At 48.0% G+C, this 21817-nt stretch overlaps 2 protein-coding genes across 12 annotated transcripts in view; one reads left to right on the top strand and one right to left on the bottom strand.

Annotated features, from left to right (window-relative positions):
• ARSH (arylsulfatase family member H) overlaps nucleotides 1-21817 on the bottom strand; it is a 50057-nt gene that overhangs the window by 25881 nt on the left and 2359 nt on the right. The gene's annotated exons all lie outside the window — the stretch shown is intronic.
• ARSL (arylsulfatase L) lies at nucleotides 871-21559 on the top strand. 11 transcript variants are annotated; one of them, XM_060408331.1, is made up of 12 exons: nucleotides 871-951; nucleotides 3357-4786; nucleotides 5088-5875; nucleotides 9142-9291; nucleotides 11423-11544; nucleotides 12613-12735; nucleotides 15153-15579; nucleotides 16186-16322; nucleotides 17120-17254; nucleotides 17707-17869; nucleotides 19911-20032; nucleotides 20567-21559. In XM_060408331.1, exons 3-12 carry the CDS (start codon nucleotides 5853-5855, stop codon nucleotides 20923-20925), a joined length of 1761 nt encoding a protein of 586 aa, XP_060264314.1. In that variant the 5' UTR covers nucleotides 871-951; nucleotides 3357-4786; nucleotides 5088-5852; the 3' UTR covers nucleotides 20926-21559. The 11 variants fall into 11 exon arrangements, with proteins under 11 accessions (XP_060264314.1, XP_042098479.1, XP_042098482.1 ...); XM_042242545.2 differs by having other exon boundaries at nucleotides 3357-4204; nucleotides 5831-5875; XM_042242548.2 differs by lacking the exon at nucleotides 3357-4786 and having other exon boundaries at nucleotides 5088-5256; nucleotides 5831-5875.

Raw genomic sequence — 21817 nt, forward strand, 5'->3', positions numbered from 1 at the left:
CTTTTCTCAAACCTTGGGCTGATAATAGCTCAACAAACCAGTGTTGGTGTCAATTGTTTTGTGGCTAAGGGATAACACACCCTGTGGTAAGCTGTCTCAAAAGTGCTTATTGTGGGAGAGGGGTCGGGTGAAACTCCTCTTCAGCTTGGAGGTGTCTCTCTTATCTGATTAACAGCTTTCGAAGAGACACAGAATGGCTTGCTAAAAAGGGGGCGCTCTTTCTGCCCCCTTCTGATGTCTGTGTCAGAAGCTTCATCTGTGTCTTGTATACTTGAATAAACCTTTGACACACAACAGCTCTGAGCGATCATGCCTGGTCAGTGCCCCCGGAACTGAGATCCTCTCCTCCTGAGGCCCAGAATCCCCAGGGTGTTTCAGCGCTCAGCAAGAACGTTTCCATTTTAGGTGATCAAGCTGTTGTCTGCACACACAGAAGGAGTTAAAGCCTCCTCAGAGATGTCCTCTGTCTTTCCATTTCGGAAGAGGACGCGAGAGAAGGGGGAAAACACACATTTCAGGACTGGTGCAAGGAAGCATTCTCAAGGCAACCATCTCTCTGCTTTGGGAGGCGTCACAAACGCGATGTGCCGGACACGGTCCAGCCCTACTTGTGAATGAAAAGGCTCAGTGTTCGCAGCTGTCGGAGATCCCTTGGCAAGCGTTACCATCTTCTCAAGGAGCACAGAAGATCTGTTCAACAGGCAAAAAAAAAAAAAAAAAAAGGACGGACGACAGGCCCTCTCTGCAGATGATCGTCTGTGCTATTTTGCAGAGTGTAAGGTTTGCTGAGTCCGAGCACAACCTAACTTGGTTCAGGCGGGACAGCTGTTACTCCGGAGAGTGACTCAGCCGCACATGCGTGGACCGCACGGACCTCCCGGGTCAGAGCCTGAGACCACATCTCCTGCTGCCTGCTGGCCTCGGCTGCCCGGGCCCGAGACTGCCCTGCAGGTAACCCGCTTTCCTTGATTTGCTCTCCAAGCAGCAGCCAGCCCGGCTGGTGACCCTCAGCCCACATGTGGCCGCCCAGCACCCCTCCAGAGTGTGGCTGTACTAAGGCAAATTTTCCTAAAAAAACAAGAAAGAAAGAAAGAAAGATATCCATGTCAGATGTTGCCTCGGGGTGGGGTTTCTGGAAGGACTGCAGAATTAAATAGCAAGAGAGGGCTTCCCAGACCTCAGACCTGGTCTCTGCCAGACCTCGGTTCGATCCCTGGGTCGGGAAGATCCCGTGGAGGAGGGCATGGCAAACCGCTCCAGGATCGTTGCCTGGAGAATCCCATGGTCAGAGGAGCCTGCTGGGCTACAGTCCACGGCGTCGCAAACAGAGGAATGCTCTGCAGAGTAGATATCTTAGCTGCTAAGAGATTTCAGAGTGGGGGAGACTGGGCATTGAAGAGATGCTGAGATTCAAAACTGCATTGGGTCTGGGAACGCAGCCCGGAGCGTAGAGGAGAAGCGAGGCGTGCTGCCCGGGGCCTGGACGGTGGCCAGAAAGCCAGGGGCTTGTAATTGCTTCTTCCCTGGAAGAACATCAAAGGCTGGATTATAGGTACTACTTCACTGCAGGGCTTCCTTTCTCTTTTTCTGTATCTTCTTATTTTAATGGAGAGATAAATAGCAGATAACACTGGGGGGGGGGGGTCTGCCCTGTGCAAAGGGACGGTTTGATACACGTTGCGTGTTGCAATACGCTTGCGTCGACGGCGATAGCGTGAGCCAGCTCTGCAGTAGCGTCACAGTTCCCACTGCTTTTTCGTGCGTTCAGAACTATTAAGGTCTAGTTGCTTAATGACTTTGACCCTGGTATTTATCTCCGGAATGTATTCACCTACACATTGCAAGGTATCCCCTCCTTTTTGAAACTCCCTCCCATGTCCCTCCCCATCCCAGCCCTCTAGGTTGACACAGAGCCCCTGTTTGAGTTTCCTGAGCCGTACAGCAAATTCCCGTTGGCTATCTATGTTACATATAGTAATGTAAGTTTCCATGTAAACATTTTCATTAAAAAAAAAAAACAAACTGGATATACAGGCTTCCCTTGTGGCTCAGTGGTAAAGAATCCACGTGCCAATGCAGGAGACCCAGGTTCGATCACTGGGTCTGGAAGATCCCTTGGAGAAGGAAATGGCAACCCACTCCAGGATTCTTGCCTGGAGAATCCCATGGGCAGAGGAGCTTAGCAGGCTACGGTCCCCATGGGGTCACAACGTGTTGGACACGACTGAGCGACTAAGCAATAACAAAATATTGCATATAGGGATGACGTGGTCCACACAACGGAATATCATTTAGCCACGTCAGGGAATTCTGACACAGGCTACAGCATCTGCGAACCCTGAGGACATTTCACTACGTGAGATACGCCGCACAGGAAAGGACAAAGGTTGTGCGGTTCATGGCTATAAGCAGCGCAGACTTGTCCGATTCATGAAGACAGGAAACAGGAGGGTGGGCTCCATGGGCTGTGGGAGCGGGGTGGGCAGGAGAGGGTTTAATGGGGACGGAGTCTCGGTCTGCGGAGATGAATCAGTTCCGAACGTGGGCAGCGGGGACGGCTGTACAAGGATGTATAACTGTGCTCACTGCCACGGCGCTCTGCATGTAATGATGGAGACGGGAAATTCTGTGATGTCTGTCTGTTGCTGTGTAGTCGCCAAGTCCTGTCCGACTCTTTTGCAACTTCATGGACTGTGGCCCCGCCAGGCTCCTCTTGTCCATGGGATTCTCCGGGCGAGAATACTGGAGTGGGTTGTCCTTTCCTCCTCCAGGGGATCTTCCTGACCCAGGGATCGAACCCAGGTCTCCTGCATTGGCAGGTGGGTTCTTTACCACTGAGCCACCAGGGAAGGAATTTCATATTGATATGACATGACCTTCCATACAGATCTTTTTAAATTAATGTGTGTTTACCACAATTAAAGGGCAATCAGGGCTTCCCTGGTGGCTCAGCTGGTAAAGAATCCACCTGCAATGCAGGAGACCTGGGTTCGATCCCTGGGGTGGGAAGATGCCCGGCAGAAGGGATAGGATACCTACTCCAGTATTCTTGGGCTTCCCTGGTGTCTCAGCGGCTGAAGAATCCGCTGCAATTCGGGAGACCTGGGTTCAGTCTCTGGATTGGGAAGATTCCCCTGGAGAAGAGAAAGGCTACCCACTAAAGTGTTCTGGCCTGGAGAATTCCATGGACCTATGTATGGCCCAAGGGGTTGCAAAGAGTCGGACACGACTGAGCAACTTTCACTTTCATCAGAATTAAAAATGAAAAAATATGTACTAGAGATCACGTCGTATGGATTTCTTATCACTTCATTTTGCATTTCCCTTTATCCTGCTTCCTGTATGTCGGGGATCAGAAACCTCTGGTGCCTTCCACAAACTCAGCCTGCCTTTGGAAATCCAGTTTTACTGACGGACAAGCTCAGCCGTCTGGATGGTCGGGGGCCACGCCCTTCTGCAACGGCAGAAAGAAATGGCAGCAACTGGGCCAGCTTGGCAGAAAAGCCCAAAATATTAATCACCACGTTCTTGATCAACACATGTTCTACTTTCTTTTTTTTTTTTTTTTCCTCTCTTTTTCTTTCTTTTTTTGCTCACACCTCAAGGCTCACAGCATCTTTGGTCTCTGACCAAGGATTGAAACTGGACCCAGAATTAACAGCATGGAATCCTAACCACTGGACCACCAGATGGGGGGAGGGATGTCTTTGTATTTTTTTTTTTAATTTTTGAAAATGTTATTTATTGATTGGACCATGCTGGGTCTTCATCACTGCTCGAGGAGTTTTCTCCAGTGGCAGCGAGCAGGGGCTTCTCTCTAGCTGTGGTCTGAGGGCTCTCTCTGCAGTGGTCTGTCTTCTTGCCCAGCACGGGCTCCAAGCTTCTGCAGCTGCAGCTCGTGGCCTCAAGAGCACCAGCTCAGTTACTTGCTGCTCTGCGGCACCTGGGATCTTCCCAGTCTAGAGATCGAACCTGCGTCTCCCTCTCCAGCAGGTGGATTCTTTACTACTGGGCCACCGGAAAAGCCCTTACATTCTTTTTCTCTTGAGTCACATCAGGCCTCAGACACAAAAGGCAGAAACCCCAAACCAACTGGTTTATTTTTTCCTGGTCAAGTTGAACGAGAGTTCCAACCAGGACGTACCCACTCCAGCCTACCTCCTGCAGTCTGGCCCCAAGGACATTGCTCGGACAGGCTTGCCAGGTGGGTCAGTGGTAACCAACCTGCGTGCAGGGCAAGAGACGTAGGAGTCCTGGGTTCAATCCCTGGGTCGGGAAGATCCCCTGGAGGAGGGCACGGCCACCCAGTGCGGTATTTATTCTTGCCTGGAGAATCCCAGGGACGGAGGAGCCTGGTGGGCTGCAGTCCGTGGGGTCGCAGAGACTCGGGCAGGACTGAGTGAGCACCCAGATTGTTTGCACACTGGCCCCATCTGATCCAAGGACCTTCCTCGAGGGCATGCCAGGGCCTGGTCACACGGAACACGCCTCCACCTGCCGCTGCACCAGAACATCCGCGTCATCTCGGGTTTGTGCAAACAGGATCAGTAAACCATAACCTGGGTGAGATCCAAGGATGCCAAAACCTTCAGGGGAAACACAGCTTTGCCTGCCGTTGTTGTTCACTGTCTGAGTCAGATCCGACTTTTGCGACCTCGTGGACTGTAGCCCCGCCAGGCTCCTCCATCCGTGAGATTCTCCAGGCAAGAAGACTGCAGAGGGTTGTCTTTTCCTCCTGCAGGGGACCTTCCTGACCCAGGGATCGAACCTGTGGCTCGTCTGCCAGGTGGGTTCTTTAACTACTGAGCCACCAGGGAGAATCTCGCTTCCTGGCTCCATATGTGGGCCTCAAGGTCCATCTGGACCGAACCAGGCTTCCAGCAGCCCCGCCTGAATCCAGAGCACCTCAGGGACTTCCACCGCTAGGGAGAAACCGCAGTCTGTCTGGGGGCCTCAAAAGCAATCATCCTCTCTGTCCTAAGCTATATCTAATGATGTCTGCGTTCTGCATTCTGGGGATGGTGTCTGCTGTCTGTAAAGCTTCTTCCGCAGGGAAGAGCACCGCTTTGGTTCTTTTTTGTTTCCAGATTAACTGATTGACTACTTATGGCCGTGCTGTGTCTTCTCTGCCGTATCCGAGATCACAGGCTCTGGGGCTCACGGACTTCAGCATTTGTGACCCACGGGCCTCACTGTTCATCGGCAAGAGGGATCTTCCCAGCCCAGGGATGGAACCAGCGTCCCCTGCGCTGGCAGGTGGATTCTTCCCGCTGAGCCACCAGGGAAGCCCCTGTTTGCTTTTTGTTGTTGTTTTGACCACACTGGCCAGCATGCAGGATGTTACTTTCTCCGACCAGAAACTGAACCCACGCCCTTTGCCTTGGAAGCACACCGTCTTAACTAGTTGATTGCTAGGAAATTCCAGGAAGAGCCATCCTTTATGTTTTTTTTTTTTTTTTTTGTAATTTTCCCAGGCTATTGGCAGACTCAAAATTTTCCCTCTTGGTGTTGAAACTCTTGAGGATACTCAGTGCCCTGAGCTGACTGGCCTCAGAGCTCAGCCGTGTCTGACTCTTTGCGACCTCATGGACCGATAGCCCACCAGGCTCCTCTGTCCATGGGATTCTCCAGGCAAGAAGACTGGAGTGGGTTGCCATGCCCTCCTCCAGGGGATCTTCCCCACCCAGGGACTGAACCCACGTGTCCTGCGTTGCAGGCAGATTCTTTATTTTATTTTTTTTTTACCACTGAGCCGTTCTGTTACTTACTGCGTTATTAATCGTTCCATCTCTGCTGCCCATGTTAGTATACACCGCTTTATTTCTTACAGGAAATAGGAGGAAAGAGAGGCCATGTTACGTCTGGAACACTCTTGGTAAGACAGGGCTGTGTGCAATGGGTCATCTTCTCTGTCTGCCCCTGCGTCTCTTCCGGTCAGTGTTTCAGAATCCGCTGATAGTAAAGTGATCTTTCTCAGTCACTGATCACGCCTCTTGGACTATCCTGGGGACTCAGATGGTAAAGACTCTGCCAGCCTTGGGTTCGATCCCTGGGTCGGGAAGATCCCCTGGAGGAGGGCATGGCAACCCAGCGCAGTGTTCTTGCCTGGAGAATCCCATGGACAGAGGAGCCTGGTGGGCTACGGTCCCTGGGCTGCAAAGAGTCGGACACGGCTGAGCAGCTGAGGGCCTGTTATCAAATGTACAACAATACTGCTTCCGCTTTATGCTTTGAGTTTTTCGAGCCCAGGAATGTAGGATCTCAGCTTCCCGACCAGGGATCAAACCTGTTCTCCCTGCACTGAAAGGCAAAATCTTAACTGCTGGACTGCGTGAAAAAAAAAAAAAAAAAAAATTCAAATGCCTATGAGACGTATTCAAGCCCTTCTGAAATGGGATTGATACTATATATTTTAAAAGTGTGAGTTGTTTTAACTAAGAAAAAAAATTCAAATGCCTAAGAAAGTGAAAGTCGCTCAGTCATGTCCGACTCTTTTCAACCCCATGGACTATACAGTCCATGGAATTCCCCAGGCCAGAATGCTGGAGTGGGTAGCCTTTCCCTTCTGCAGGGGATCTTTCCAACCCAGGGATTGAACCCAGGTCTCCCAAATTGCAGGCGGATTCTTTACCAGCTGAGTCACAAGGGAATGTATTTGAGCCAGAAGAGATGTATTGAAACTCTTCTGAAATGGGATGATAATATATATTTTTAAAGTGTGAGTTATTTTTAACTATCTGAAATCTGAAATAGGTTGATAATATTTAAACAAACAAAAAAAAGAGTATGAGTGTTTTTAACTCAAAAAAAAAGGGAAAAAATATGCCTAAGAGATGTTTGCAAACTTTTATGAAATGGGATGATAATTTTTTTAATTATTTAAAATTTTTTTACATTAAAAAAATTTTTTTATTTAAAGAGTATGAGTCATTTTTAACTAAAAAGAAAAAAAGCCAAATGCCTAAGAGATATATTCAAACTCTTCTGAAATGGGATGATAATATATATTTTTAAAAGTGTGAGATGTATTTCACTAAAAGAGAAAAAAATTAAATGCCTAAGAGGTGTACTCTGGCTCTTCTGAAATGAGATCATAATATTAACAAAGTGTGAGTTGTTTTTAACTAAAAAAGAAAAAAAGTCAAATGACTAAGATATGTATTCAAATTCTTCTGAAATGGGATGATAATATATATATATATATAAGAGCATGAGTCATTTTTAACTAAAAAAAAGGGGGGGACTCAAATGCCTAAGAGATATACTCAAGTTCTTCTGAAATTCGAAACTAATATTAAAAAATAAAAGTATGAGTTGCTTTTAACAAAAAAGAAAATGCCTAAGAGATATATTCAAACTCTTCTGAAATGGGATGATAATATATATTTTAAAAAGTGTGAGATGTCTTTCACTAAAAGAGAAAAAAATTAAATGCCTAAGAGGTGTACTCGGGCTCTTCTGAAATGAGATCATAATATTAACAAAGTGTGACTTGCTTTTAACTAAAAAAGAAAAAAATCAAATGCCTAAGATATGTATTCAAATTCTTCTGAAATGGGATGATTATATATATATAAAAGAGCATGAGTCATTTTTAACTAAAAAAAGGGGGGAAAAAAACTCAAATGCCTAAGAGATGTACTCAAGTTCTTCTGAAATGAGATGATAATATTAAAAAAAAAAAAAGTGATTCATTTTTAACTAAAAAAAAGAAAAAGTAAATGCTTAAGACGTATTCAGGCTCTTCTGAAATTCGAAACTAATATTAAAAAATAAAAGTATGAGTTGCTTTTAACAAAAAAGAAAATGCCTAAGAGATGTATTCAAACTCTTCTGAATTGGGATGATAATTTAATATAATATATATTTAGAGCTTTCCTGGTGGCTCAGCTGCTAAAGAATCCGCCTGCAATGCAGGAGACCCCAGTTCGATTCCTGGGCTGGGAAGATCTGCTGGAGAAGGGATAGGTTACCCACTCCAGTATTCTTGGGCTTCCCTTGTGGGTCAGTGGGTAAAGAATCTGCCCGCAATGCGGGAGACCTGGGTTTGATCCCTGGGTTGGGAGGAGCCCCTGGAGAAGGGAATGACTACCCACTCCAGTATTCTGGCCTGGAAAACTCCATGGACTGTATAGTCCATGGGGTCGCGAAGAGGGAAAAAAAAAAAGAAGAAAAATAAAATGCTTAAGACACGTATCCAACCTCTTCTGAAATTCAGTGCTAATATCCAAGAAAAGTGTGAGTTGCCTTTAACAAAAAGGAAATGCCTAAGAGATGTTTTCATCTGAAATGGGATAATAACATATTTAACTAAAAAAAGAAGAAAAAATATTGAATACCTAAGAGATGTATTCAAACTCTTATGAAATGGGGTGATAATATATATATTTAACAAAGTATTATATTTAATTAATATATATTATATTTAATATAATATAACATATTTTTTAAAAGAATAAAAAAGAATCAAATGCCAGAGAGATGTATTCAAACTTTTCTGAAATGGGATGATAATATATATATTTAACATAATGTAATATATATTTAATATATTATATCTAATATAATGTAACATATTTTTTTAAGAAGAAAAAATAATCAAATGCCAGAGAGATTTACTCAAACTCTTCTGAAATGGGATGATAATATATATATTTAACATAATATAATATGTATTTAATTAATATATTATATCTAATATATTTTTTAAAAGAAGAAAAAAGAATCAAATGCCAGAGAGATGTATTCAAACTCTTCTGAAATGGGATGATAATATATATATTATGTATAATAAAATATAATCTACAATTCATATATATTTAATGTAATATAACATACAGTTTTAAAAAGAAGAAAATAAAATCAAGTGCCTAAGAGATGCATTCAAACTCTTCTGAAATGGGATGATTATATATATTATATAATATAATATACATTTAATTAATATGTTATATTTAATGTCATATATATTTTTAAAAAGAAGAAAAACGAATCAAATGCCTAAGAGATGTATTCAAACTCTCCTGTACGGGGATGCCCCTCTCAGAGTCCCCTGAACGAGTGCCCCCAGCTTTCCGGCTCGCAGAAGCTGTGTGCTTGGACGGAACCCCGCGCGCAGCCTTGTCTGGCCTTGTCTTTCAGGAGCTGGCTGGCCCTCGCAGTCGCTGCGCTTCTGGGTCCGAAACCCTCGGCCTGCGGCCCTCCACCTGGTCCCCGGCCAAACATCCTCCTTCTGATGGCGGACGATCTCGGCATTGGAGACGTCGGTTGCTACGGCAACAGCACCCTCAGGCAAGGACCGCAGAACGGCTTATCTGACCCCTGGGTGCAGAGGTCCACGATACGCCATCCGACCTTTGGTTCAGGCAGTTCAGCCTTGAACACAGCTGTGCACACATCCATTCTTTGCACTGTATCGGGCTTCCCAGGTGGCTCAGTGGAGAGGAGTTCGCCCGCCAAGGCAGGAAGTGCGGATTCCATCCCTGAGTCGGGAAAGATCCCCCGGGGGGTGGTGGGGGAGGGCATGGCAACCCACTCCAGTGTTCTTGCCCGGAGAATCCCGTGGACAGAAGAGCCTTGGGGGGTCTACAGTCCGTGGGGTCGCAAAGAGTCGGACACGGCTGAGCCGCTAAAAACACTTGGGTCTTGCATCCTTCCCACGCCTGCACTCAGGCCAGCTCAGCTGTATAGTGTAACTGACTCACTCTGATGTACAACAAAGTCTAATGCGACATGGTGACTCAATGACACACCCATACAGAAAATTTAAAAATAAAAAAGACTGAGAGTCGCAAGCGGGGAGTCACCCTGGCCTCTCCCCTCTGGATATAGAACAGCCAGGACATCCTCTATTGAACATGAACATCCTGTTGAGGCTGAGATCTCAGCCTCAGTGGTACAGTGTGGAAGCTTTTGATAAACAGTGCAGTTGAGTGGGATTTTCCTGGTGGTCCAGTGGTTAAGACTCTGCCTTCCAATGCAAGGGACCCAGGTTCGATTCCCGCTCTGGGAACTAAGGTCCTGCAGGTAGCGGGGTGTGGCCAAACACTGAAAAACAATTGTGCGGTTGATGTTTCTTTGAAGGTTCGGAAGACATTTGAAGTTTTGCCACTGTTTGTTTTTCGTTGCTGTTATTAATTTTCAATGGAGTATAGCTGTGTTACGATCCTGCATTAGTTTCCGCTGTACAGCAAAGTAAATCAGCTACACGTGTACCTGTATCCCCTCTCGTTTTGGAGTTTCTTTCCCATTGAGGTCACCGTGTAGCACTGAGCAGAGTTCCCCATGCGGCACTGTGGGTTCTGAGTAGCTATCTATTTTATAGGTAGTATCATGCTAACTTGCTTCAGTCACCTCCAACTCTCTGTGGCCACCACGGACTGTAGCCCACCAGGCTCCCCTGTCCGTGGGATTCTCCAGGCGAGAATACTACAGTGGGTTGCCACGCCTTCCTCCAGGGGATCTTCCCGACCAGGACTCAAACCCGGGTCTCCTGCATGGGCGGGTGGGTTCTTTACCTCTAGCACCACCTGAGAAGCCCACAGTATCAGTAGGGTCTACATGTCAATCCCAAACTCCCAAATCATCCCAGCCCACCGCCCCCACCCCTCATTCCCTCCTTGGTACCCATACGTTTGTCTCTCCATCTGCGTCTCTCTTTCTGCTCTGCAAACCGGTTCATTGGTACCATCTTTCTAGATTCCACGTATATACGCTCATATGCGATATTTTTATGTTTCTGACTCACTTCAATCTGTACGACAACCTCTAGGTCCATCCTCACCTCTGCAAAGTCATTGCCTTTTGATCATTCCTAAGGCGGTAAAGACGGAGAAGGCAGTGGCACCCCACGCCAGTACTCTTGCCTGGAAAATGTCATGGATGGAGGAGCCTGGTGGGCTGCAGTCCATGGGGTCTCGAACAGTCGGACATGACTGAGCGACTTCACTTTCACTTTTCACTTTCATGCATTGGAGAAGGAAATGGCAACCCACTCCAGTGTTCTTGCCTGGAGAATCCCAGGGACGGAGGAGCCTGGTGGGCTGCTCTCTATGGGGTCACACAGAGTCAGACACGACTGAAGTGACTTAGCAGCAGCAGCAGGGTGGTAAAGAATCTGCCTGCCAGTTCAGGAGACGCAGGTTCGATTCCTGGGTTGGGAAGATCCCCTGGAGTAGATTAAGACAACCCACTCCAGTATTCCTGCCCGGAGAATCCCATGTACAGAGGAGCCTGGCGGGCTACAGTCCCCGGGGGTCACAAAGAGTTGGACACGATTGAATGAGCCTGCACAGGAACTCAGGGGGTTGTTCATGGGTAATTGCCAGTTTTTCTATCAAGTAGGATGTCACTCTGCTTTACGGAAAGAAAAACCAAGCGTTGGTTTGCTAAGGATTAAGAGAGTTAATGTTTCCTTCCTCAGGACTCCAAACATCGACCGCCTTGCGGCGGATGGCGTGAGGCTCACCCAGCATCTGGCCGCTGCCCCTGTGTGCACGCCAAGTAGAGCGGCGTTTTTAACGGGCAGATACCCCCTCCGATCAGGTTGGTCCTTCCGTCTATCTAACCACACACTGGACAGGAACATGCTCTCTGTAACTAATCAGGCATGAATTGTTCAGTACAGGGTCGGGAGAATGCGCCAAGTCCCCCTGTATTTTTTTTTAATGTTTTTGTTTAATTGTGGTCCAAGTCACATAATATACAACATCCTGTCTTAACCATATTTAACCACAGAGTTCAAGGGCTTCCCTGGAGGCTCAGATGGTAAAGAACCTGCCTGCAATGCAAGAGACCTGGGCTCGATCCCTGGGTTGGGGAGATTCCCCTGGAGAAGGGCACGGCTACCCACTCCAGCAATTCTGGCCATGGACTCTACGGTCCATGTGGTCGCAAAGACAGGGACACGACTGAGCGCCTTTCACCCACAAACTGAAACAGTGTCCCCCTTAAAGACAACGTTGCCCTAACTAGAGAAAAGCCCGCTGTCAGCCAGGAAGACCCAGAGCAGCCAAAAAATAAAACAGACATTAAAAAAAATATTTTTTTTAAAAGAAACTTCACTGCGTGACAATATCAGAGATAAACCCCATGAGGTCAACTCATGTCGGAAGGTTAAATTTCCCATCCCATATTGAGTCATGGAGATTTCCACCAAATGCTCTGAGTTGAAAATAATAAAAGTAGAGACTTTCCTGGAGGTCCAGTGGCTGACTCTGCACCCAACACAGGGGCCCTGAGTTCAATCCTTGCCCGCAAAGCTGAGACCCCCCACACGCACAGTTAACAGATCCTGTGGGCCCACCTAAGATCCAGCACAGCCAAGTCGATAAAAGGAAAATATTAAGCAGGTGACTCAGACCGTGAAGAATCTGCCTGCATTGCAGGAGACCCAGGTTCAATCCCTGGGAAGGGAAGATCCCCTGGAGAAGGGCCTGAATACCCACTCCAGTATTCCTCCCTGGAAAATTCTATAGACAGAGGAGCCTGGTGTGTTACAGTCCATGGCTCACAAAGATTCAGACAGGACTGAGTGACTCACAGTTTACAATAGCAACGATGATACAACTCAATGTCTGACTGTAACATCTCTCTGCACACCATTGATCAAAGGTATGGTTTCCAGTCAAGGCCTCCGTGTTCTTCAGTGGACAGCGGTGTCTGGAGGACTTCCGCCCAGTGAAATAACTTTTGCAAAAATACTGAAAGCTAAAGGCTATACCACCGGACTCGTAGGTATGTACACTTTCTAAGGATTAAGCACATTACTATTTGTTTCTTCTGAAGACTTTTATACTGGACTCAGTTTAGACAATCCCAATTTTGTTGGCAACATCCAAAGAACCATGGTCAGGAGGCAAACAGTATTGAGCACATTATTTTTATAGGGACATTTAATTCACCTATGGGCTTCTCTGATAACTCAGTTGTAAGGAATCCGCCTGCAATACAGGAGACCCCAGTTCGATCCCTGGGTTGGGAAGATCCGCTGGAGAAGGGATAGGCTACCCACTCCAGTATTCTTGGGCTTCACTTGTGGCTCAGCTGGTAAAGAATCCGCCTGCAATGCGGGAGACCTGGGTTTGATCCCTGGGTTGGGATCAATACTCCAGTATTCTGGCTTGGAGAATTCCATGGACTGGGTAGTCCATGGGGGTCACAAAGAGTTGGACATGACTGAGCGACTTCCATTTTCAATTCAACTAAAAAGTTTGCAAATGAAATAGTTTGGAAATACAGCAGAATTTCTCACTGTACATAAAGCTCCATGCATGCTGGAATGTTGCTACCCAGGTTGCTTCATGCAAAGTAGATGTGCCAGAAATATCAGCTTAATGAGATATTTGCCATTTCATACAAATTTCTGATACATTCTGATTTAAAAGCTTAGAAATTGGGCAGGGGTTAGAGTAGGAGTTTGGGATGGACATGGACACACTGCCATATTTAACATGGAGAACCAGCAAGGACCTGCTGGGCAGCACAGGGAACTCTGCTCAGTACTCTGTAATAACCTTATAGTCCCAAGGGGGAAGAATGGGGGAAGGGATAGTCAGGGAGTCTGGGATGGACATGGACACACTGCCGTGTTTAACATGGAGAACCAGCAAGGACCTGCTGGACAGCACAGGGAACTCTGCTCAATACTCTGTAATAACCTGATGGTCAGCAAGGGGAAGGATGGGGGAAGGGATAGTCAGGGAGTCTGGGATGGACATGGACACACGGCTGTATTTATCATGGAGAACCAGCAAGGACCTGCTGGACAGCACAGGGACCTCTGCTCAATACTCTGTAATAACCTTATGGTTCCCAGGGGGAAGGATGAGGGGAAGGGATAGTCAGGGAGTCTGGGATGGACATGGACACACTGCTGTGTTTAACATAGAGAACCATCAAGGACCTGCTGGACAGCACAGGGAACTCTGCTCAGTACTCTGTAATAACCTTATGGTCCCAAGGGGGAAGAATGGGGGATGAGGGGAAGGGATAGTCAGGGAGTCTGGGATGGACATGGACACACTGCTGTGTTTAACATGGAGAACCAGCAAGGACCTGCTGGACAGCACAGGGAACTCTGATCAATGTTCTGTAATAATCTAACTGAGGAAAAATTTTGAAAAAGAACGTGCATACGTATCACTGATTCACTTTGATGTACATCTGAAATTAACAGAACACTGTTAATAATACTCCAATATGAAATAAAACTTAAAAAAATTAAAATATAACTGCAAATCATCTACAAGACAGCATTGGAGGCATCACAGATGTGGCGGTAACAAAGTTTCATCAGGACGCAAAATCTCCCTAAGGTTCCCACTGACGCCCACATGGAGCTCTAATCTGTGGCTGCTGTTCAATCGCTCAGTCGTGTCTGACTCTTTGCGACCCCATGGACTGCAGCACGCCAGGCCTCCCTGCCCTTCACCATCTCCCAGAGTTTGCTCAAAGTCGTGTGCATTGAGCTGGTGATGCCATCCAACCATCTCCTCCTTTATTGCCCCGTTCTCCTGGCTTCAATCTTTTCCAGCATCTGGGGTCTTTTCAAATGAGTCCGTTCTTGGCATCAGGTGGCCAAAAGATTGGTGCCTCGGCTTCAGCATCAGTCCTTCTAATGAATATTCAGGACTGATTTTCTTTAGGATGGATTGGTTGGGTCTCCATGCAGTCCAAGGGGCTCTCAAGAGCCTTCTTCAACACCACAGTTCAAAAGCATCCATTCTTTGATGCTCAGCTTTCTTTCTGGTCCAACTCTCACATCCATACATGACCACTGAAAAAACCATAGCTTTGACTTAGATGCACCTTTGCTGGAAAAGTTATAGAGTTCTCAACTAAGAAACAAGAAGATGCAGGCAACCCACAGGTGTTTCAAAGGATGATCAGACTCTGACATGGAGTTGGTGATTAGCTACAAGGGGCACCAGAAACGCAGGCAGAGGAACGCCCTGCCTTGACCCAACCTGGCCAGGTTCCTTGCGAAATAACAGCAAACACTTTCCCCTGCCCAGCTGCCTGCATCCTGACCTCATCCCACGACCCAGCAGAGAGAGAGGCCGCAGCAAGCACGTCCTTACCCACTCACCAAAGGATGAAAGGGCCATTGTTACATCTGCACACTTTTTTTTTTTTTTTTGCCTGTTTTCCAGGAAAATGGCATTTGGGTCTCAGCTGTGCGTCTCCCGACGATCACTGCCACCATCCGCTCAATCACGGCTTCGACCATTTCTACGGAATGCCATTCAGCATGATGGCGGACTGCGAGCGCTGGGGACTATCCGAGAAGCGTGCGGTCCTGGAGCGTCGCCTCGACGTCTGCTCCCAGCTCGTGGCCCTGGCCACCCTCACACTCACAATCGGGAAACTCACCCGCCTGATACTGGCCGCCTCCTGGACGCTGGTCATCTGGTCGACTGTCGTGTGCCTCCTGCTCTTCGCCACTTCCTGTTTGGTGGGCGCCCTGATCGAGCACGCGGACTGCTTTCTGATGCGGAATCATTCCATCGCACAGCAGCCCATGCGCTCTCAGAAGACGATGCCGCTCATACTCCGGGAGGTCTCATCCTTCATCAAAAGGTGAGTGCAGAAAGGCGCTTCAGGGTGAAGACGCAGCCCAAATCTTCTTCTTCCGAAATGGGTAGGTTGTTGTTCGGTCACTCAGTCATGTCTGACTCTTCATGGCCCCATGGACTGCAGCATGCTAGGCCTCCCTGTCCATCACCAACTCCTGGAGCTTACTCAAACCCAAGTCCATCGAGTCAGCAATGCCATCCAACCGTCTCATCCTCTGCTGCCCCCTTCCCCTCTTGTTAATAGGTATTAAAAAAAAAAAAAAAGTGAAACTCTTAGTCGCTGAGTCATATCTGACTCTTTAAGACCCCATGGGCTACAGCCCACCATGGTCCTTTGTCCATGGGATTCTCCAGGCAAAAGTACTGGACTGGGTTGCCATTTCCTCCTCCAGGGGATCTTCCCGACCCAGGGATCGAACCTAGGTCTCCTGTATTGCAGGCAGATTCTTTACCAACTAAGCCACCAGGGAAGGCCGTATGGTGAAATCGTTCTGGCTCAGAAAGACGATTTTGGTACAATGGAGGCTGGGTGACATTCCCTGGAACCCAACTGCGTCCCCTGAAACAAGTGCCCGAGAAATAAGGCCAGGTGTGTTGTATCGGTTTTCAGAAACAAGCAAGGGCCTTTCCTCCTCTTTGTGTCCTTCCTGCACGTCCACACCCCTCTTGTCACGACTGAGAACTTCCGTGGGAGGAGTGCCCACGGGCTTTACGGGGACAACACCGAAGAGATGGACTGGATGGTGGGTAAGTAGCTTGTCTTCGTTGCTGTCCGAACACGTTAACGCCTGCTTCATACTCACCTCTGCTCCCTCTTTCTTCTCTATCACCTTCTGTCCCCTCACTTTTACGTGTTCGCCGCATTGTCCTGAGTCTCATGCACCCTTGCAGCGCTCCTGAAACTTTTTGGAGGCTGAATGGGGCATATAATACGAAGAGATGTATGAATCTTAGATCAAAGATGCTTTCTGATGGTTCAGCCTCCGAGTCTGAACAAGTCTTTGTGACCCCAGCAGCACTCCAGGCTCCTCTGTCCTTCACCATCTCCTAGAGTTTGCTCAAATTCGTGCCCATTGAGTTGGTGACGATATCTTATCATCCTATCCTTTGCTGCCCCTTTCTCCTCCTGCCTTCAATCTTTCCCAGCATCGGGGTCTTTTCCAGTGAGTCAGCTCTTCCCATCAGGTGGCCGCAGGACTGTAGTTTCAGCATCAGTCCTTCCAATGAATATTCAGGGTTGGCTTCCTTTAGGATGGACTGGTTTGACCTTGCAGTCCAAACAACGCTAAGAGTCTTCTCCAGCACCACAGTTCGAAAGCATCAGTTCTTTTGTGCTCTGCTTTCTTTATGGTCCAACTCGCACATCCGTACATGACTACTGGGAAAACCACAGCTTTGACGACACCAACTAGAATACCACACGTCTATTACTGATCACTCAGTATGCTCTCATACTAAAGACTCCTTTTTCATGAAGCAATCCAAAAATTTGGTGAAAGACCGTTTTCAGTTTTGACCACCTCGGACACATCTGTTCTTTGCAGGCCAGATCCTTGAGACTTTGGACACAGAAGGGTTGACCAACAGCACCCTGGTTTATTTTACATCGGATCACGGCGGATCCTTAGAGGCTCAGTTTGGAAACAACCAATACGGTGGCTGGAATGGGGTATATAAAGGTGAGAGTGAGGCATTCCCGGATGTGTCTGCTGCCTTCATCTCTTCCCAGTAATTCTTAACCCTTCCTCTGGAATGTGAGTTTACAAAAGCAGAGTCACAAAAATCAGAAGAACTCAAATGATCACCGTGGTGGACGGAATCATGTTCCCCAAAGACGTCCACGTCCTTTATAGACACGTGGTTGATAGAATAGTGTCCCCAGAGGTGTCCATATGCTGACCCCCGAGTGGTGTCTCCCGAGACAGTCACATCCTGACCCCAGTATGGTAGAAAACCCACACCCAGATTAATAAGGAAAATAAAATCTGGCCGTGTAGGAGCTAAATGTCCTCATGTCATTAAACAGAGAGGGACAGAAAGAGTGATTTACAATGGACAGAAGGCTTTAGTCACCCAGGGAAGCAACCCCCGATTTCCAATCACATTCTTTCCTATTCTCGTTTAAACACAGGCGGCAAAGGCATGGGCGGCTGGGAAGGCGGGATCCGGGTCCCGGGGATATTCCGATGGCCCGGGGTCCTGCCGGCCGGCCGCGTGATCCACGAGCCCACCAGCCTGATGGACGTCTTCCCCACCCTGGTCCACCTTGCGGGCGGCCAGGTGCCCCAGGACAGGTAAGGACCGGCCCAGAGAAGGCAATTCCGTTTTGCCTAGAGACAGCATGTGCGTCAAACACCACTGTCCCTTTCGTTGGGCCTGAAACACCCATGAGATCGGTACCTGGAAAAGCATTCGTCATTAGGGGCTCCGATATTTGCTTTATGGGGTATACATGTCCTTCTCCTGAGTTAAAAGTGCAGCCTTTTGAGTATTAGGACGAAGGTTGCGGAAACACACCAATACATTTACTGACAGTTCGTCACGAGAGTCCTTTTCACGTAGCCTGGTAGGGACTATGGTGTTTCCGTTTTTTCCCCCCCTTTAAATATTATAGAGACTTCCCTGGAAGCCCGGTGGTCGAGACTCTGTATTTCCAAGGCAAGGGTTGTGGGTTCAATCCCTAGTTGGGGAACTAAGATCTTACGTGCAGCACAACATGGTACCCCCCGAAATTATAGAAAATTTGGGAGTAAACGAAAGAAAATAAAATAATTTCTTAAACTTGCTAACACAGAGATGAATACATAATTCATTTATATGATGAAAGTGAAAGCATTAGGCGCCCAGTTGTCTCCGACTCTTTGCAACCCCATGGACTATAGCTCGCCAGGCTCCTCTGTCCATGGGATTTTCCAGGCAAGGATACTGGAGTGGGTTGCCATGCTGTTCTCCAGGGGATCTTCCCAACCCAGGGATGGAGCCCCAGTCTCCTACATTGCAGGCAGATTCTTTACCGTCTGAGCCAGCAGGGAAGCCCCATATTATATGATACCTATACACTATATGTATTTAGATACATTTTATATATTTGTATATATATTATATGCTTGTATATGTGTGCATGCTAAGTCCCTTCAATTGTGTCTGACTCTTTGCGATGCTATGGACTGTAGCCCACCAGGCTCCTGTCTGTCTCCAGGCAAGAACACTGGAGCGGGTTGCCATGCCCTCCTCCAGGGGATCTTCTCCATTAAGGGATCGAATCCAGGTCTCTTAGGTTTCCAGCACTGGCAACCGAGTTCTTTACCACCGCTGCCACCTGGGAAGCCCCTATTCATATATATATACATATTTACATATTTGTATAAAATATGTCTTAAGTATAGCTCTAGATATACATGTACATATCTATGTATATTTAGACACCTTAATGCATGGACAAAAATTTTAATGGCTTTACAGTATTCTTTCAACTAACCTCTTATAGGTGGACATTAGCCTTGTTCCTTAAAAAAAAAAAAAAAAGCAAAACCTGGCTTTGACATTTTACTGCCTGTCATAATTATCTTTTTAGTAAAAATCCCTACAAGTTGAATTTCTGGGTCATACTCTATGCCATTTACAGGTAAATTTCTTGATATATTTTGTATATGTGTTATATATGGCCCATAGATTATATATGTATATTTGTATATATGATATACATTATATGTTTTTATGTACTAATATATTGTGTGTGTATATATACACACACACACATACATACATATATATATTTAGTGTGTATATGTGTGTTAGTCACTCAGTTGTGCCCAACTCTTTGTGACCCCATTGACTGTAACCCACCAGGCTCCTCTGTCCATAGGATTTCCCAGGCAAGGATACTGGAGTGGGTTGCCATTCCCTTCTCCGAGGGATCTTCCCGACCCAGGGATCGAACCTGCTCCTCCTGCATTGTCAGGGAGATTCTTTACCGCGAGCACCACCAGGGAAGCCCCATGTATAGCGTATACACACATCCTTATTTTATTCTATGTATTTATGGAATGATTCCAGGTCTTGTGGATGCGCAGCACATATTCGGTGATGAGTTAAAGCTCCAATCCGTATAAAACCAAGCAGCTGTTTCCCAGACTTTAACCCATCCGTGCATTCAGAATAAGGCTGGGTAGACCTTTGCTTCAGCCCCCTGCAGGAGGGGCTGCCAGGCTCTTCCAAACAAAGGTCCTGCTTGCAGGCAGATGGTGTATCAGCTGCCCGCCGGGGCTCACTAAAGGGTCTCGCCCGCCTCCCGGCCGCCCCGCCCTGAGTCCGCCCCCTCGCTCCCACCTGCAGGGTGGTGGACGGCCGGGACCTGCTGGCCCTGCTCCAGGGGACCGCGCGGCACTCAGACCACGAGTTCCTCATGCACTACTGTGAGAGCTTTCTGCACGCCGCCCGGTGGCACCAACGCGACCGTGAGTCCGCCGCACGCGGGGGCCCGGCTTGGCCTCCGCTCTCCTTTTCTGCTCCTTCACGCCTTCCATTTATTTCCACGGGATCGCCTTTACTTCCTTCTTGGCGGTATTTTGCATCCGATCCCAGGAGCATCCTTTAGTTGTGAATCATTCTGCCCCCTGGGAAGGGAATGCTTTCGTATGGTTTCGTCGCTATGGTTTCAGTCACTAAGTCGTGTCAAACTCTTTGGTGACCCCATGGACTGTGTGAAGCCCCCCACCCCCCAGGCTCCTCTGTCCATGGGATTCTCTGGGCAAGAATACTGGAGTGGGTTGCCATGCGCTCCTCCTCCAGGGAATCTGCCCGACTCAGGGGTCGAACACGGGTCTCCCGTGTTGCAGGCAGATTCTTTACCGTCTGAGCCACCAGGGAAGCCCACGCTTGGCCCATCCACCCCAAACATGCTCAGAAGACTGGCCACCGTCCGTCCTTAACCTTCAGCTAAGTCCACTAACTGAATCAGTTAAATTGACTAATTCTCGCCCTTCCTCCAGGAGGCGCAGTGTGGAAAGTCCACTTTGCCACCCCCGTCTTCCAGCCGGACGGTGCGGGCGCCTGCTATGGGCAGGCAGTGTGCCCCTGCTCAGGAGACAAGGTGACCCACCACATCCCACCGCTGCTGTTCGACCTGTCCCGAGACCCTTCCGAGGCCCACGCCCTCACGCCGGACACGGAGCCGTCGTTCCACGTGGTGGTGGAGACCGTGGCCCGGGCCGTGGAGGCCCATCGACGGACGCTGAGCCCCGTTCCGCTGCAGCTGGACGCGGCGGACAACACGTGGAAGCCGTGGCTGCAGCCGTGCTGTGGGCGGTTTCCCTTCTGCTGGTGCGATCGGGATGCGGACTCACGATAGGAGCCCAGCTGGGAATACCCGCTCACTGGGGTCAAACAAATATAAAACATCGGTGTGGAGTCAAGTCGCCTGCCTGTGTGGGCTTGAATGCTTTCACCTAGAATGCAGGCTTGGGGTTGGTGCGGGGTGGTGGGGGTGGTGGGAAGGAAAGCCTGAGATGTATGAAGAGTAACATGGAAACTCACATTGCAGCTGTGTTGTGCCAGACTCTTTGCGACCCCATGGACTGTAGCCCCACCAGGCTCCTCTGTCCATGGGATTCTCCAGGCAAGAATACAGGAGCGGCTTGCCAAGCCCTCCTCTAGGGGATCTTCCCGACCCAGAGATCCAACCGCATTGCAGGCGGATTCTTTACCAGCTGAGCCACCAGGGAAGCCCGGAGGAAACTTCCATGACCACATGTAAATTACATAAGCGATGGGGATTTGCTGTATGACTCAGGGAACTCAAGCAGGGGTTCGGTGACAACCTCGACGGGTGGGACGGGTGCAGATGGGAGCAATGGTCAAGAGGGAGGGGACGTATGTATACCTACGGCTGATTCATGTTGAGGTTTAGCAGAAGCCAACCACATTCTGTAAAGCAATGATCCTTCAATTAAAAAGATAAATCAATTAAAAAAAAGAATCCAGTACTTGTCTGTTTTGACTTTGAGAAAGACAAATATCATATATTAATGTACATAGGAGAAGGGGATGACAGAGGATGAGATGGCTGGATGGCATCACCGACTCAATGGACATAAGTCTGAGCAAACTCCGGGAGTTGGTGATGGACAGGGAGGCCTGGTGTGCTGCGGTCCACGGGGCCACAGAGAGCCGAACGCGACTGAGCGACTGAATGGAACTGAACTGAATGCACATACATGGAATCTAGAAAGAGGGTCCTGACA

Source organism: Ovis aries, chromosome X, assembly GCF_016772045.2.
Source record: "Ovis aries strain OAR_USU_Benz2616 breed Rambouillet chromosome X, ARS-UI_Ramb_v3.0, whole genome shotgun sequence".
In the NCBI taxonomy this organism is placed as follows: Eukaryota; Metazoa; Chordata; class Mammalia; order Artiodactyla; family Bovidae; genus Ovis; species Ovis aries.